Here is a 16,413-nt window from a genome sequence, read left to right on the forward strand (position 1 = left end):
CATACCGAGTGACTATGTTGTAAGATTTTAACCATCACATCCTGGATTTCTCATACAGACTCATTGTTTTAATTTTTACTATACAAAAGAAAATGAAACTAACCTGACCAAGCGGAGTTTGGGTCACAATTTTCATTCTTCCCAAGGCTTCCCTATTTATATATATATATTAAAAAAATAAATAAATAAACACTAAGAAAAAAGGAAGTTAACCAGTGCTGTCTCACATGGACAAACTTTTGTCTTTATGTGAGATTCTTTGAAATCTTAAAATTCTTCAAATCTATATGCTAAACATGTAAAACTTCAAAATCTTAATTGTTTTCTAGCAAAACTTGGAACACCATTTGGATTTATGTACAGACTAGCCATTTCTGAACAGTTAATGCAAAACAAAAAAAGTGTAAATTCAAACACACCAAGAATATAGCCTTTTAAGAGGACCAGATATCTTTGCTATATTTAGCTCCAAGAACAAATTTAGTGGTATTGGCACATTTACATACAGCATTAATAAGTAATTTCATAACAATGTGCATAAAAGTATCTGTTAGCATTGTGTTACTCTGGACTAACATTAAAGAACAGGCTCATCCAATCTAAAAATTAGTTTAACACAACCTGGTTCATGTCAGTTCAAAATTAATTTCAATAAAACCTATACATATGAACATTGTGAACTTGAGTGAAAAATGGAGGCAAAAGGCAGGTCCAGCTATTTTTTGTTCACTCAATTTAACCTGAAATACACTATGAGGCCAAAAGTATGTGGACACCCTTCCAAATAAGAGTTCAGGTGCCTTAGCTACACCCATCGTCAATAGATGCATAAAAATCAAGCACAGCATGCATTTTTATTAACATTGGCAGTAGAATGGGTCTTATTAAAGAACTAAGCAACTTTAAACGTGGCTCTGTCACAGGATGCCAGATTTGCCACACGTCATTTCTGGTCTGCTAGATCTGCACCAGTCAAAAGTAAGTGCTGTTATTGTGAAGGAAATATGTAGTACTCCTGGAAAGAGGGAGATGTATAAATAAATCATTCACTCAATGCTCATTTCCTCAGTAATGTTATGCTGAATCAAAACAAAATTTTAATAGAGGCAGTCTCCGGGTTACGTACAAGATAGGGACTGTAAGTTTGTACTAAAGTTGAATTTGTATCTAAGTCGAAACAGGTACATTATTTTAATAAATGCTATGGTTGACCGACTGTAGCCAAGTGCTGTGCCAATGAATGATGGACTTTCACCTCTTTCTGACCTTTGTATTTCTACTTTTTCCAATGGTAATGGTTCTTCTCTTTACTATATCACCAGTACTTGCATCAGATTTGTGTTTTAGAGACATTCTTGAAGGGTGAAGACAAAAGCATAAGGTAAGCTCTTCTGCACAGCACTGTACCCGCTATCACAGCGGGAAGGCACCAGTCTTCAACACGTCTGATGTATAGGGTGGTCCAGATCTAATTATGCAATTTTCATTACGCTATAACTTATTCAATTTATTACATAGCAAATCACCCGAAAAATCCCAGACCATCAAGAAGTGTGCGAACTGACGACACGAAGAATCGTTTTCACGCCGAACTGGAATCGTCCCTGCATAAATCAAAGTCATCCAGGAGATCTGGATCTGCATAATTAGATATGGACCACCCTATACTGACAAGAAACAACTTTCTGCTATGTGCATAACAGTACAAGCAGGTTTGCTATTGAGAATGAATGGGGGCAGCAAGGGGCCTCCACCTCACAATCACTTCCACTATAGTATGCTGCCTGCAGCGTCCGCCCTCCATCGCCCTAATAAACACACAGCCATCTGAGGCACACTAAAATGCTACTCCCCACCGCCCCGTTCACCCTCAATGGCTTCCGTTCAGCCACAAGTGGGCCACCGCTGCAGCATTACCAGCCGCCCACCGAGAACGAACAGGCAGCTGTGTGTGGTGGGGGGGCAGTGAAACTGCTTGCCGCCGGGAGTTGCCCAAGGCACACTACACTGCACGTAAAATTGCCCCCCTCCAGCCACCACTTGCAGCGTCCCCAGGCCGAAGATGACGGAGCGGCAGTTACTGAGGCGCATGCGTCGCAGCTGCTGCCTCATTCATATGTCGTAGGTCGGATGTCCATAACCTGGGGACTACCAGTATAAAAAACCAACAGAGACTTTGAACAAAATCATATTCATGCATTTCTCTACTTCAGATTTAATTCAAAAGCAAATTAATCTTATAACATCACATCCATTTTTTGCATGCAATTACCATCACTTACTTTAACATTTCAGGTCACCCATTACTTCTATTATGCCCACAGTTTGTTAATTTTAAAACGGCAATAATTTTAATACACCCAATAACAATTCTCAATAAATTAAAAATGCATCATCACTTAATAGTATTACAGAGAACAATGTCTAAAATGTCTGTAAGTTTAAATTTTTTTATACACCTAAAAGCGAGAGAAAGAATAAATCATTCACTTGTCTCTCGCATCATCTGGAATAACTATGTTGAATGAGGCAAACGGCATCAACTTTCCAAAGCAGCACTACAGGCTCTGAACTGATTGGCTGAACAACTAAATGTAAAGCTGCACAAGGAAATAAGAAAAAAAAATTACCTTGTACACAGTAATGGTTCATTTATTTAAATAAGTATCAAATTTAAGCACAAAATACTAGATTTAATATTTTCAACCTTACCAAAACAAGTAAATGTTTTATAGCTATTTTACATGAATTTCAAACCTTCAACATATCTAGGAGCAAATGTAGCTCAACCACAAAGTGGTAGACCATGCAAACTTGCAGAGTAGAGACTCAGATTGCTGAAGCAACCCTATTTTTTACATTATTTAGAGTTCCATACTGCCTTTAGAAGTAACATTAGAACTATAAATCAGTAGCTTCATGAAATGGGTTGCCACAGCTAAGTGCACACAAGCCTAACATCACCATGCATACTGCCAACCGTCAGCTGGCAGGATATAAAAACATGCCACCATTGGACTATTGAGGAAATGTACTCTCTGGTGTGATGAATCAAGCTCCACTATCTGACAGTCTGATGGATGAATCTGGGTACTTAAAAGAATTTACAGAGAAAACAACCTTACACTATAAAGCAATAAGCACATGACACTTACGGGGGGTTGGGGTAAGTGCAATGCTGCCTTTTTAAAAATATGCTATACTACAGTTATAACAACTGGCTTGTAAAAATAAAAATACATAAGTTACAGAATGTTAGTAATATAGAATATGAAAACATTTGATTCAATTCAGAACAAAGCATTTGTGAAGTACTCTGCTATACTAAATTTGTGAGTACCGCTTAGAACTTTGAAACATCATGTCACTTTCACAATTAAAGAATTGAGGGCTTAATTTTCACTTCTTTAGACTGTCAGCTACACACACTCCCTATGTTGTTTTTCTGAGCAATTCTCTTTCAATTTACAAATGGGACATCAAATCAAAGAGGCCTAGAGGTTGAAGTGCACATAATTTGAAATAGGATTAAAAGTCTCATGTTTGAGACTCATCTGAGACCCAAAAGTGGCCAAGGAACATTGGTTTAGGTTATGTGACTAGCTCTGGTGCTAGAAAAAAAAAAAAAACACAACATAAAGAAAAACATCAAAAAAATGCTAAATGTCTTTGGGGCAAGAGACACAAAGGAGCAGACAAGCCAAATGCAACAAAAAAAAAACAATTATAAAAAATTAATGTTTCTCTGTGTCTAGAGGTAAACAAATTGGTTCAAGAACTGGCATAAATATAATAAAGATTTTCATGAGTATGTAATCTTAAGTACAGCATATAATTTCAAATAAATGACTTGTTGCTTCAGAGTAAGAGACTGTGTGTATATTTTTTCTCTAAAAAAAATAAAAATGCAACAGCAATAGTTCAGGGTTGTGCATCAAAAAAGTCTTAGGTACTGTAATATTCAGTTTTTAGAGGGAAAGCCCTAACTTACCAAATTTTGTTTACACCAATATCTAAATAAAACACAAGGTTTTCAATCAGTTTCTTTTAAAAATCTGGAGCAGTGGTACATTCTAACCAGTTTTGGATTAAGTCCAGCATCACAGATAATGAAACTTGAAATGAAAGCACTAAGGCAAATAATTAAAAACAAAGACATATCTATCAAATTGCAGATTATTCATTTTCTGAGAACATTATCCAATACTTTGTGGTCCAGAATAGTCTTGGCAAAGCAGAGTTGTTCTGAGAAGACATCAGCCACAGCACTGCTCTTGTGAAAAGAATGGAGATAAATGCCATCAGCTCAGATAGGAAGAGGCAAGTTCGTTATACCACATGAACGTCACTGAGAGAATAAAACTGAATAAAAAAACAAGCACTAACTTTTACAAATAGCCCAAATTTACACCAAGTGTTACAGACTCAAATCAAAAGTATGTTTTTGTATTGTAGAAATAATAGTAGTTCACCACTCAAAACACAGGGACCTTCGGGTAATAAGGCAGCAGTTCTTATCTCTGCACCATTCAAGAATATGTATAAACTCCATATCGATTCACATTTGAGCTCGAGTTTAACTCATTGACAGCCACATGTAAATCGAATGCTTTTTCCCTCCTTTGGTTATATTCCTGAATAAAAGTGTATGTTTATTTTATATTTGGACTAAAGTCTTCACACATTATACATTTCACGTCATTAATTAATACTACATTGAAAAAATGTTTCTGCTTTAGTGTTCATTTCTTGCATTAGTCATTTCCTTTCACCCTGCACTTACCCAGATCTTTGTAGACATAGAACACGTATGAAATGCATGTATTCCAAATAACTATACTGCATTATTTATCCTATACAACTCCAGGCACATCACACACAGATAAGGAGTTTTGGCTTGAGCTGGGAGAACTTTTTGCCCAAGCTGAGCTCTTTCAAGATGGGGGATGGGACAGCAGGTTGCTTGCTGCTAGTGCTGATCGACGCACTTACTGCAAAACAAAAGATACTGATGGAAAAGGTGCAAAGGGATTTAAGGTGGGCCAGGATTACAAGTTTTTTCGTATGATTCAGGAATTCGTGTTAAGATACTGTACACTGAAGACAAACAAGCTTTGTGAAGTTGCTTGTTTTTTTTACAAACTGAAAGAAATATTTCATAATCTAAAGTGTGACATCTCTCACTATATATCAAACAAAAGATGCACAATTAACTATAGTCCTTGCATTAAGTGAACAAAAATGGTTTATATCTATATAAAAAAGACCTCTTTTACGGGAAAAGGAAAAAAAATAAGCGTGTTAAATTAAGTCTTTTTATCCAGGCCTCAATTTAGATCCATGTTAAAAACCTAAATATATTGTGCTTGTATAAATGTAAGTGTAGTTTATCAAGCACAGATCAGCTAACCTGACTGAAGTCTAACATCAACCCACAGAGCATTATAAGAGTATAACAGAAGCTTTACCAAATACTTGACCTACAGTACTTGTCAACCAGTGAAGCTGGCAATTACACATTCACAATTCCCATATTAAAGCAAATGAAACTAGTTTCTTTACAATTTCATATGTTTTTATGTAGGCAAATGAAATGAATGACAATATGTACCAAGGTAAAAAGCCTTACCATTAAGTCTGCTTTTGGAATATAAGCCTGTGGTACCTCCAAACCCACTTCAGCATCCCAGTCTTCATCCATTTAGTTTTTCTAAAATTGAATGTCTTATACTACGAATTGTCAGGAGCAGAGCTGGTAATCACTAAAAAAGGACAGCACACATGATTTTAATCATTCTTAATATAATAACAGCAACACTCAAATTGGAAGTACAGAAAATTTAACAAATGCATTAAAGACTTTTTCACCGACAAGCATTTCACATCTTATAAACAAGCACATTGTTTCCGTCTTACTTTATAATGCAAAGCAACCAGAGCACTTATAGAAAGGAACACTGGCAAAGGCAGTTTACTCTGCAAAAAGTTTCTTGGCCGAGCCTAAATAACTAAACAAAAGCTACACTGGGGAAAGATTTAAGGATACAAGCATATGCCAATGAGGGATGTCGCAAGAACCAAATTTTCAATAGCTTTTTTGGTACTAAAGTGACTGGTACCATACTGATGAATGACTACATGTTGACTCATTACTTCAGAAGGCACAATAATACTTGATAAAAGCGTAAGTAAAAACCACATCTGAAAATGTTTCATAGTGCTACAAGCAGCATATCAATACATTAACAAGAAAAAAGGAAGATGTCTGGAAATTAAAATTTATTCCAGGAATAATGCTTATTAAAAAAATAAAAAGGGGCAAAATATCCATTATGGATGGAGCTCAGAATTGATTATATATGTGTGCGCTTTAAAATCACATGGTTTCACTGATTAAATGGAAAGAATAAGCGAATTGTTTTAACTTGTAAATGGAGAGATGAATCGCTTTTTAATACCATGCTGTACACGGTCAGGAACAAAGGTGTTGCATTTTATCTCCGACTGCTCATCTGCAGATATCTGTCTGAGCATTCATTACAATTTGCAAGCAGCAGTAGGGTCAAACAAGTAGGACTGTGCTTACAACAGCTGCAGTATGCAAAAATTGAGGCAAGTTATGAACAAAGTGGTTATTTAGCTTATCTACACTGGCAATGAAATGAGCAGCTCTGGTTAATACCAAAATAAAACTAATGTTTCTATGCTTTTAAGCACAAACCACATTTAGTAACCTACTCTAGTAATACAACATGCATAGTTTTAAAATATCAGATACAGTTATAGCAATACAAACAAAAGAGCATACCAAATATGAACCTAAAAATGCCAAATTTGTATGTTTAGTTTTTGAAATTAAACTAAATGTTCATTAGTACAACTCCCAAAATGTGACAAATTAAGTAAAAGCACATCTGCTATACAGTGTTCCCAGAAATTTTTTCCAGCCGGGTGGCATGAAAAAGTAGGGGTGGGACGAGGAAAATTAAATGTGCACTATTTTTATTAGTTAATTATTTTCCAATGCTCAATATGACTTCCTTTTTTAAGGTTTTACACTTGTGCCAGAACATTATTAAATTTCTAAAATTATCCAATTCAGGATCCTGCAACCCTAACAAAAATTTTAAACAACAATTGTTATGACAAACCAAGAGGCACAAGTATTGTCGCTGTCGGGAAGAAAAGTGAAAACAATGAAAAAAAAAGTATCGGAAACCTAATAAAGAAAAAATTTAAAATATTCTTCAAAGCCAACTTGCATATGCAGAACGTGTCTTCAGTTAAATATTTATTCTTCTTTTCTTCCTAGAGGCCCAGTTGTCCGCAGCTTTTCCATAATCAACGTCCCCAGGATCTGGGCCCTCCAAGGAGTGGTGGCTATGAGGCTAGGGATCTACACTGGCAATTAGAAGGTTGCCAGTTCAAATCCCGTAAATGGCAAAAGGGACTCTGCTCTGTTAGGCCCTTGAGAGCAAGGTCCTTAAACTGCAATTGCTGAGCACTTGGAGTAGTGAAAAAAGTGCTATATACAGTAATCCCTCGCTATATCGCGCTTCGACTTTGGCGGCTTCACTCTATCGCGGATTTTATATGTAAGCATATCTAAATATATAACGTGGATTTTTTGCTGCTTCGTGGGTTCTGTGGACAATGGGTCTTTTTACTTCCTGTACATGCTTCCTCAGTTGGTTTGCCCAGTTGATTTCATACAAGGGACGCTATTGGCGGAAGGCTGAGAAGCTAACCAATCTGAGCACGCAGTTAAGTTCCCGTGTGCTGAATGGCTCAGCGATGAAGCGCTGAATTCAATTCCGCGGCATTAACCAGGAAGCCTCGTCTCGCTCATTCAGCATCAACGTGTTTCGCTGTGTAAAGAGTTAACTTTTGTGCTCTTTTGTGTTTATCTTTGTGGATAGTCAAGCCCTTCATTATGGCTCCAAAAACGATTTGCTCCTGCTATTGCTTCAGGGGCCGTGCCCAATCGCCAACGGAAGATGTTAACGTTTGCCAAAAAGGTAAAAGTTTTGGATATGTTGAAGGAAGGAAAAAGCTACACCGCTGTAGGACGCCATTACGGCATCAATGAGGCTACGATTTCTTTTTATTTAAAAAGTAGGAAAGGAGTAAAAGATCTAGAGCTGCAGTGTCCTTTTAACCAGGGTGCAAAATGAGTTGTAAGTGGATATAATAAGGCAGTAGTCTGGATGTAATCTGCTTTAGGGACTTGGATTGAAGACTGCCAGAAGAAGAACAACGGCGATGCTACACAGTCACCTGAAGAGGCTCCTTTAGAAAAGCTGAAACGCACTCCTTTGTTATGCAGTAAAACTAAAATCATCGTTATCGGACAAGTCATCGTGTCACTGTTGGTAACCATAATTAATTTTCTACTTACAGTACTTAGTACATGTACGTACATTTAGTGTTACTGTACACATTTACTGTATACAATTTTTCTTGCATTTACGTATTTATTGCTGGTGGCCTGTCTATCGTAATGGCTGTAACATAAGTGATATCGGAGACACTATCTTTAAAATATTTAGGTTTTACTGTATTTAAACAGTGTGTTTACATACATAATTTCAATGAATCTTACCTAATATCTAAGAGAATACAAAGGGTTTATGCTGTATCAGTGTGGGAGAGTTTAAGGGCTTAAAATATATAAAATATATAAAACCATAAACATATGGTTTCTACTTCACAGATTTTCACCTATCACGAGGGGTTCTGGAACGCAACCACCGCGATCGAGGAGGGATTACTGTACATGCAAAGAATTTATTATTATTATCTCATCAGCATGAGATTTAGCATACCTTGATTCATGCGATTTCTCAAACATGTCTTGATCCTTTTAAGGGCAGAAAACCCCCTTTCACATTCAGCTGTGCTCACTAGCTCAATATGTGGCAGTCTGGCTAAATTTGGAAATGACTCTTAGAGCTCTGATGTCGTTGCCATTTTTAGTAAAATCTGTTTTGGACTGGTCTTTGTATGATTGACTTCTGATCATTTTTGACACAACTGTCCATTCTTCCCTGCTACTTCCATATTATAAAATTGAAAGGCCACCATTCTTGAAGTAATGATCGAAAAGAATGTGGTATAGCAGGTCCGCAGCTTGCAAGATTCAAATTTTAAATCCATTGAGACGTGTCAAGGTAATGAGGTAGTTGGGGCAAGTCGTACCTGCACGTATGGGTTCGATCGTTCTCAATTGCTTCGTTGGCTTCCTGCAGCGGGTGCGGCCAAAGAGACATCAAAATATATTATTCATGTGTGTGTATATGTATATATACATATATACACATATATATACATACATATATACAGTAAACGGCACTATATAGCGCCTGACCCGACACAGATTGGACACTGGAGGCACGTGTAAAATAAAATTCTTTTTTATTCTTCTTCAGCTGGAGGGCACGTTTTCCCCGTAATCCCCCCAGCCACAACACAGTCCCAAGCACCAGTAACCACCAGTGCAGCACAAACACTCCTCCTTGTCACCACCACTCCTCCCCCACAACCTTGTCTTCCTCCACCCGACTCTGGCCGATGAGTGGTGGTCACTGGCTCCTTTTATAGGTCACCTGGAAGTGCTCCAGGTGTTTGATCACCAAGATCTGGCGGCACTTCCAGGTGTGATGAAGCTGCTGCCCATACGGGCTCAGGAGTCCCAAACAGCACCCCCGGCGGTACGTGCGGGACCCAACAGGGCTGCCCCCAAATCCAATTTCCAGGGAGCCCTGTGGGAAACTGAGGCACTTCACCAGGCCAGGGGGGCGGCCATCTAGCGTCCAGGGGGAGGTATTGCACTGTCCAGGGTTGCTCCCCCTGAATACAGTGTGCAGGGGTGTCCCGACTGGGCATGGACGCCAGGCGCCTGTCACAACATATATACATATATATCCACATATACATATATCCACATATACATACATACACATTTTATATACAGTAATCCCACCTCGATCACGGGGGTTGCGTTCCAGAACCCCCCACGATAGATGAAAATCTGCGAAGTAGAAACCATATGTTTGTGTAGTTATTTTTATATATTTTAAGCCCTTATAAACTCTCCCACACTGTTAACATTATTAGAGCCCTCTAGACATGAAATACCACCCTTTAGTCAAAAGTTTAAACTGTGCTCCATGACAAGACAGAGATGACAGTTCTTTCTCACAATTAAAAGAATGCAAATAGATCTTCTCTTTAGGAGCAGAGAATTTCAGAGAGAGAGAGAGCCCGCTGGCAAAGAAAAGCAAACAATCAAAAAATCAACACTTGTGCTTTTAAGTTTGCCGCGGCATTTTTTAGAGGAGCGTCAGTATCTTCTAAGCAAACAGCCCCTCTGCTCACATCTCCTCCGTCAGGCGCAGAGAACATCAGAGAGAGAGAGAGGGCGAGATTAAAGCAAACCATCAAAAAAAAAAATCAATAAGTGTGCTTTTGGAAGCACCGCGATAAAGCGGCATTTCTTAGAGGTGCATCCGTATCCACTAGGCAAACAGCTTCTGTGCAAATAGCACCTCCGCTCACAGCCCCTCCGTCAGGCGCAGAGAATGTCAGAGAGGGTGAGATAGAGGCAGAGACAAGCAAACAATCAAGCTCCGCGCGGGATGCATATCTTATAGCATTGAGGAGTTTTAGTTAATATGTAATACATGCTCTGATTGAGTAGCTTCTAAGCCATCCGCCAATAGCGTCCCTTGTATGAAATCAACAGGGCAAACAAACTGAGGAAGCGTGTAGCATAAATTAAAAGACCCATTGACCACAGAAATCCGCGAACCAGCGAAAAATCCGTGATATATATTTAGATGTGCTTACATTTAAAATCCGTGATAGAGTGAAGCGCGATATAGCGAGGGATTACTGTATACACACATATATATATATATATATATATATATATATATATATATATATATATATATATATATATATATATATATACACACACACACACACACACAGTGGAACCTCGGTTTGCGAGCATAATTCGTTCCGGAAACATGCTCGCAATTCAAAGCACTCGTATATCAAAGTGAATTTCCCCATAAGAAATAATGAAAACTCAGATGATTCGTTCCACAACCCAAAACTATTCATATAAAAATGATTAATACAAAATATAAAGTAAAATACATAATACAAATTAACCTGCACTTTACCTTTATAAAGAATCATGGCTGGTGTGAGTTTCTAAACTCATGTGGGATTCCACCCAACGGGACAACACGCGGAAGAGCGCCCCAAAGCAATCGTAGTCTCCCAGCGCTGTAGCAATTCGCCGTATAAGCGCATCCAAAAAGATCAGACATGCTATAAGCGCCTGTCGTCAATGGATCATACAAGGAACATTATAAAGATCCCGGTACAATAAATAACCGCGCTGTTGAGGTCTCAAGCTGAATAAAGCTGGTGTTAAAGTACTGAGACTCAGCTTCGTGTTTTGGGGAGCAAGACGGGGACTCGCACTTCACAGCGCACACACACACAGTCACAATGCTGTAGTAAACAGATGTGACTATATGAGTGAGGCACACAGACTCAGACGGAGAATAGGAGACGATTGCCAGAGAGAAAGCACGCGCTGGGCGGGCGAGCGAGATAGATAGATAAGGAGAGGGAGAGAGAGATGCACTGGGCAAGCGAGATAAGGAGAGAGAGAGAGAGAGAGAGAGAGAGACAGACATGCTGGGCGAGCGAGATATGAGAGAGAGAGAGAGAGATGTGCTGGGCGAGCGAGACGCGCAGGGGGAGCGAGATGAGAGAGAGATGCGCTGGGCGAGCGAGCGAGATAAGGAGAGAGAGAAGAACCATCAGCTCAGTTGTGATCACAACGCTCAGCAGACAAAGTGTATCCATACTACTCGTATTGCAAGACATCGCTCGTTTATCAAGTCAAAATGTATTAAAAATTTTTGCTCGTCTTGCAAAACACTCATAAACCAAGTTACTCGTAAACAGAGGCTCCACTGTATATATATATGTATGAGTCGGCACAAGGAAAGGGGGACAATTCAAAGGGAAAGAATTCAAAGAATAAAAGAAACAGAAGGAGGTTAAAGGACATGAAAGGCAGTCTTAGAAGGATGATCTGGCCACCTGAAAGTAGGAGACCACATCAGCTGGGGCCCCATGAAGGAGCATTAGCTGTGGCACTCTAGGGGCTAGTTCGCCCCAGTGAACATCCAGGTCGAGTGTGGCGAACAAGACAGGTGCCCTCCCTAGGCTTCTGAGGGGTGACCATGTGAGTGCAAAGGAAGAAGGGAGGAGAGCCAACCTTGTAAGGTCTGGCCGTGATGCCTGGAGTCAGCCAAAATGAGCTCATGGCTGCCAAGTACACGAGCAGTGGGTGCACCGGGGAGAAAGAGAAGGAGTTGGACTGAGATCAGGAGGAGTTAGACTGCATTTTAACCACGGATTTTTTAATGGATTTATTTACTGATTTTTATTTCCACTTTTTATTGGATTTTTTTATGGATTTATATATGTACTTTTTTGGGGGTGGTTACTTTTTTCATGGTCCAGCAAGCTTCCTTTTTGGAATTCTTGTGCATGGACCGTTTACCCAAGGTAACTCCATCCTTGGGGGGGGGGCGTGCATTTGAATATTTCCTGCACAATGACCACCACATACCATTTTCTTTGACCATTAGCCAATTAAAACCTTTAAACCATTGTTTGATTATGCTGGATAAGCGGTGCTTAGATTTATCAATTGGCACAGTGTGTGCGGAAGAGATTTCCCCTGATAGACCAGCCTCTGCAATGTCTGTCTGAAATTGCCACATCAGGAGTTGACGCTGCACCTTCATTAGTTTGTGCCGCCTTTTCTGAGAAACCTGAGCAGTGTTTTCTGAACACTTTTTTTAATCATGTTGGTAAAACGTCTGGAAAAAAATATTAAAAGTACATATGAATAAGACTTTTGAGTGGGAAAGTAGGAACCTGTTGGATATTCAATGCACACTTGCACTACGGTAGGGCAAGATATGAACAAAAAAAGGAATGGCAGAGGGGTCACTTTAACAAAACCCTCAGCAATTCAGTGACAAAACCTTTGCTCAGGACACTGTGCTGCAAGGGTTTCTGCACACTTTTTGCAATATGGACGCAAGTCCAAATATAAGCAAATATAAAAAACGGCAGAGGGAGTCACTTTAACAGGAACCACATTGAGTGATACAAAGATTTTTGCACACAGAACACACCTAATGCTTAAACTACTGTGTGTATGTATATATATTTGCTATGTACTGAACAAGAACAGCTGTACACTATACAGACTGCACTGCCACCAAGAACAGATACGTCACTTCCTGACTCTTTTTTGGATATCTGACAGGCTGGTTCCACTACTTATTTTATCAGTCCTACTCTCACCTCTCCACCTCCACATATTCTTTGCTAGTGAACTGCTGCTCTGCTCCCACTATTGGCATCTACAGCCTCCTGTCGCCCGCCAAGCTCTCCATACTCCTTGCTATTGTATTAAGCTGCTCTGCCCTCGCTATTACCATGCACAGCCCTCTCTCGAAAGCCCACCTCCCCATACTCTTTGCTTTTGAACTCCGCTCCGCCTCGTCTCCACTATTAGTTTGTTCAGCATTGAGTGACGGCAACATTCCGCCCTGCAGCACTCCCCTCGCCACAAGATCCTGCTTTTAAAATATTTGCCCGCCCGCTCATTCCTTGCCATCTCTGCAGATCGTTAGATATGCCTGTAGGTCTGTGGCTGTCAACTCACAAAGTCAGCTGGGCACTCAAATTAGCCGGGCAGAGTACCCGGCTAAAAGACGCTAGGGAGAATATTGGATATATGTGAATGGTACATTGATTAATGTAGTCTTCGTTACAATTATACACACACAATGCAATGCCAGTCTAATACATTTTCAAATACTGCATTTGTACACAGACTAAGAAATAATAAAATATCAATAATTTATGTAAGATGCTCTGAAAACAGAACTATAGTCTTTTACAGGAGTTCTTCAATAATGGATTACTGTAAAACTGCTAAGTCTGACTTCACACTGGTGGCCTTGAAATTTACCAAAGTTCAGATTATCAGATTAAAGCACCAGGAGTTTGTGACATCTGAAATTTAAAATATTTGACTTATTCATTAAATATTCTTGAGCAATTTTACCACAAGCACAAAAAGCAAATATAAATCTTACAATAGCAAGTGTTAAAAACCTAACAGATTCTCTGACAATGCAGATTTTAAAGCAAACTAAATCATTTAGAATTGACTAATGACTGATTCAAATAACAGTTCACCCCAAAATTTAAGTTTGTGGGTGTAAAGCTGAACATTTTTAGATTAATGGCCATTGCAATGAAGGTTTTGAACCAGTGTGGCTTTTTAATCTTAAATACTTCAGTCTGTTACCTCATTGCAACAACTGTTCTTGAGAATGGATTAAAGAGCCTTAACAAGTGAACAGTCACAGTTAACACTGACATAGGAGACAGTCATCACAATGCCATTAACACCAATTGCAATTGCAAAACACATTACAACTGAAGGTATTAATTTGTTTAAATAGCTCATTTGATTCCAATTTTATTTAGAATGTTGACCAATTCAAGGGAACCTTTTCCTAAACTAGAATTACTTGGATTTCAATTCTGTCAGTCCAATTCAATTCCATTTGTTTACTTTTCCTAAAATTTAAAAAAGAAAATTCTGCAGTAGATAAAGTAGAAAAAATGGTGGCATTGAACATTACCAGTACTGGTATATTTGTTGGAATGAATCATGTAAAATGCATTACACCCTCAGCCTGAAAATCTTATTGGCCTCTTGAGCACTGTCAGCACAAGGCTAATTCCAGCATCATTTATTTATACTTCTGCATTGAGTTAAATATATCATAGGTGCTGTTGAAAGTAGGTTATACTTCTGCACCATGCCATACTGCAGGTACTTGACTGAATGCTAGGTGGTGGTGTTTGTACCTCAAAAGAAACGTGAATGCTCCATCTCTCCGTGCTTCACAAATATAGCCAGCCAGGAAAGAAAATACACAAAATGTAGGATGTTTTGCCCTTAACAATGACCACTACTCCTGCTACCAATTTTCATCCACTGTCACTCACATTCCACATTTTCAAACATTCACCAACTTCAGGACCAATATTAGACAATTTTTTTGTGCCAGGAATAAGCTGTCATCATATTTTTGTAGCAATGTGATGCATTCATATAATTGTGTGTATTTTCTAACTTTTTCCACAAGTATTTTCTCAAACTGCTCCAGGGTCACTTCGGAATAGCAGTGGATGAACAAACATTTCATAAAAAAGTTACCAAAATGAGATGTTGAGACCTGCCTTTAGGTCTTTTATTGAACTATTTTCCACTAGTAGTTATAATGTACTCACAATGGCTAAAACGTTTGATTCTTATTTTAATATACATGTTACTCAATATTAAATACAGTGTCAATACTTGAACTCAGTGCAGTTTCTTTGGGTCTGACACTAACAATGCAGTCCGCCATTCTAATAAATTACCTATGTACACTTAAATATACAGCAATACAACTCTTTGATTATGCAACTCCTCCAGTTGCTTCAGGCAGTTAGACTGTGAATAAAACAATCAAATCAGCAGTGAGAAGTCAAGCCAAATCACACCTTTTATTGGCTAACTGAACAGATCACAATATGCAAGCTTTCAAGGAAGCCAAGGCCCCATCTTCAGGCAAAATGTAATCAGCAGTAAAACCCAAATCACCAGTGAGGTAAAAATCGCTGAATGGTTACAAGCCCTGACGTCTGGGCAGCTTTAAAAAGTAAACCGAGTGGCAACATGGGCAAGTGTGAAGTCGACCTATCATTTCGTTCATGAGACTGTCAAATATTTGTCATCGCGCTAGAAACAATAAAGCTATTAAATGCAGTGCGGTGTGTCACCTTTTTTTAAACTTTCTCCATGAGTCACTACGACTTAACGGTTCTCACAGACTATTAGCAGAAATAACCTATTTTGCGCGGACTGACGCTAAACACCACTAAACCCTTAACTGCTGTGTCCACATCCGATCTCTATCCGGGCCAGTGGACACTTGGAGACGCATTTTAATGCCAGGTGTGAATGTAATACAGTTAACCCATATACAATACAAAATGAACGAACTTTAAAAGGTTGTCTTTGAGAAAACTGTCACCTGTAAAATGTTTTGAATACCGATGCAGTGGGTCGCTCAAAGAATTCCCCAGTTGCGACTTTAGGTTTGTAGGTTCTGTATATTTAGTCATTTTAGTATTTTGCTGATGTTTCGCAATTATTTTCAGTCATCTTGCGGCTCCTCAGGAAATTTACCAGGGCCCAATAAAAGGTCGCGCCTGACTCCCACCGCAGTCTAGACTGAG

The 16,413-nt window shown here is 38.9% G+C and overlaps 1 protein-coding gene across 1 annotated transcript in view; it reads right to left on the bottom strand.

The window, feature by feature from the left end:
- The window catches only part of ddx4 (DEAD (Asp-Glu-Ala-Asp) box polypeptide 4), a 73,689-nt gene that overhangs the window by 56,002 nt on the left and 1,274 nt on the right, over positions 1-16,413 (bottom strand). Inside the window, exons 2-3 of the mRNA XM_039758763.1 lie at positions 5,630-5,762; positions 104-152 (exon numbers count right to left, since the gene is read on the bottom strand). Coding sequence (XP_039614697.1) covers positions 104-152; positions 5,630-5,701 — 121 coding nt within the window. The 5' untranslated portion in view covers positions 5,702-5,762. The remainder of the gene's footprint in view (positions 1-103; positions 153-5,629; positions 5,763-16,413) is intronic.

Source organism: Polypterus senegalus, chromosome 7 (genome assembly GCF_016835505.1).
Source record: "Polypterus senegalus isolate Bchr_013 chromosome 7, ASM1683550v1, whole genome shotgun sequence".
NCBI lineage: Eukaryota > Metazoa > Chordata > Cladistia > Polypteriformes > Polypteridae > Polypterus > Polypterus senegalus.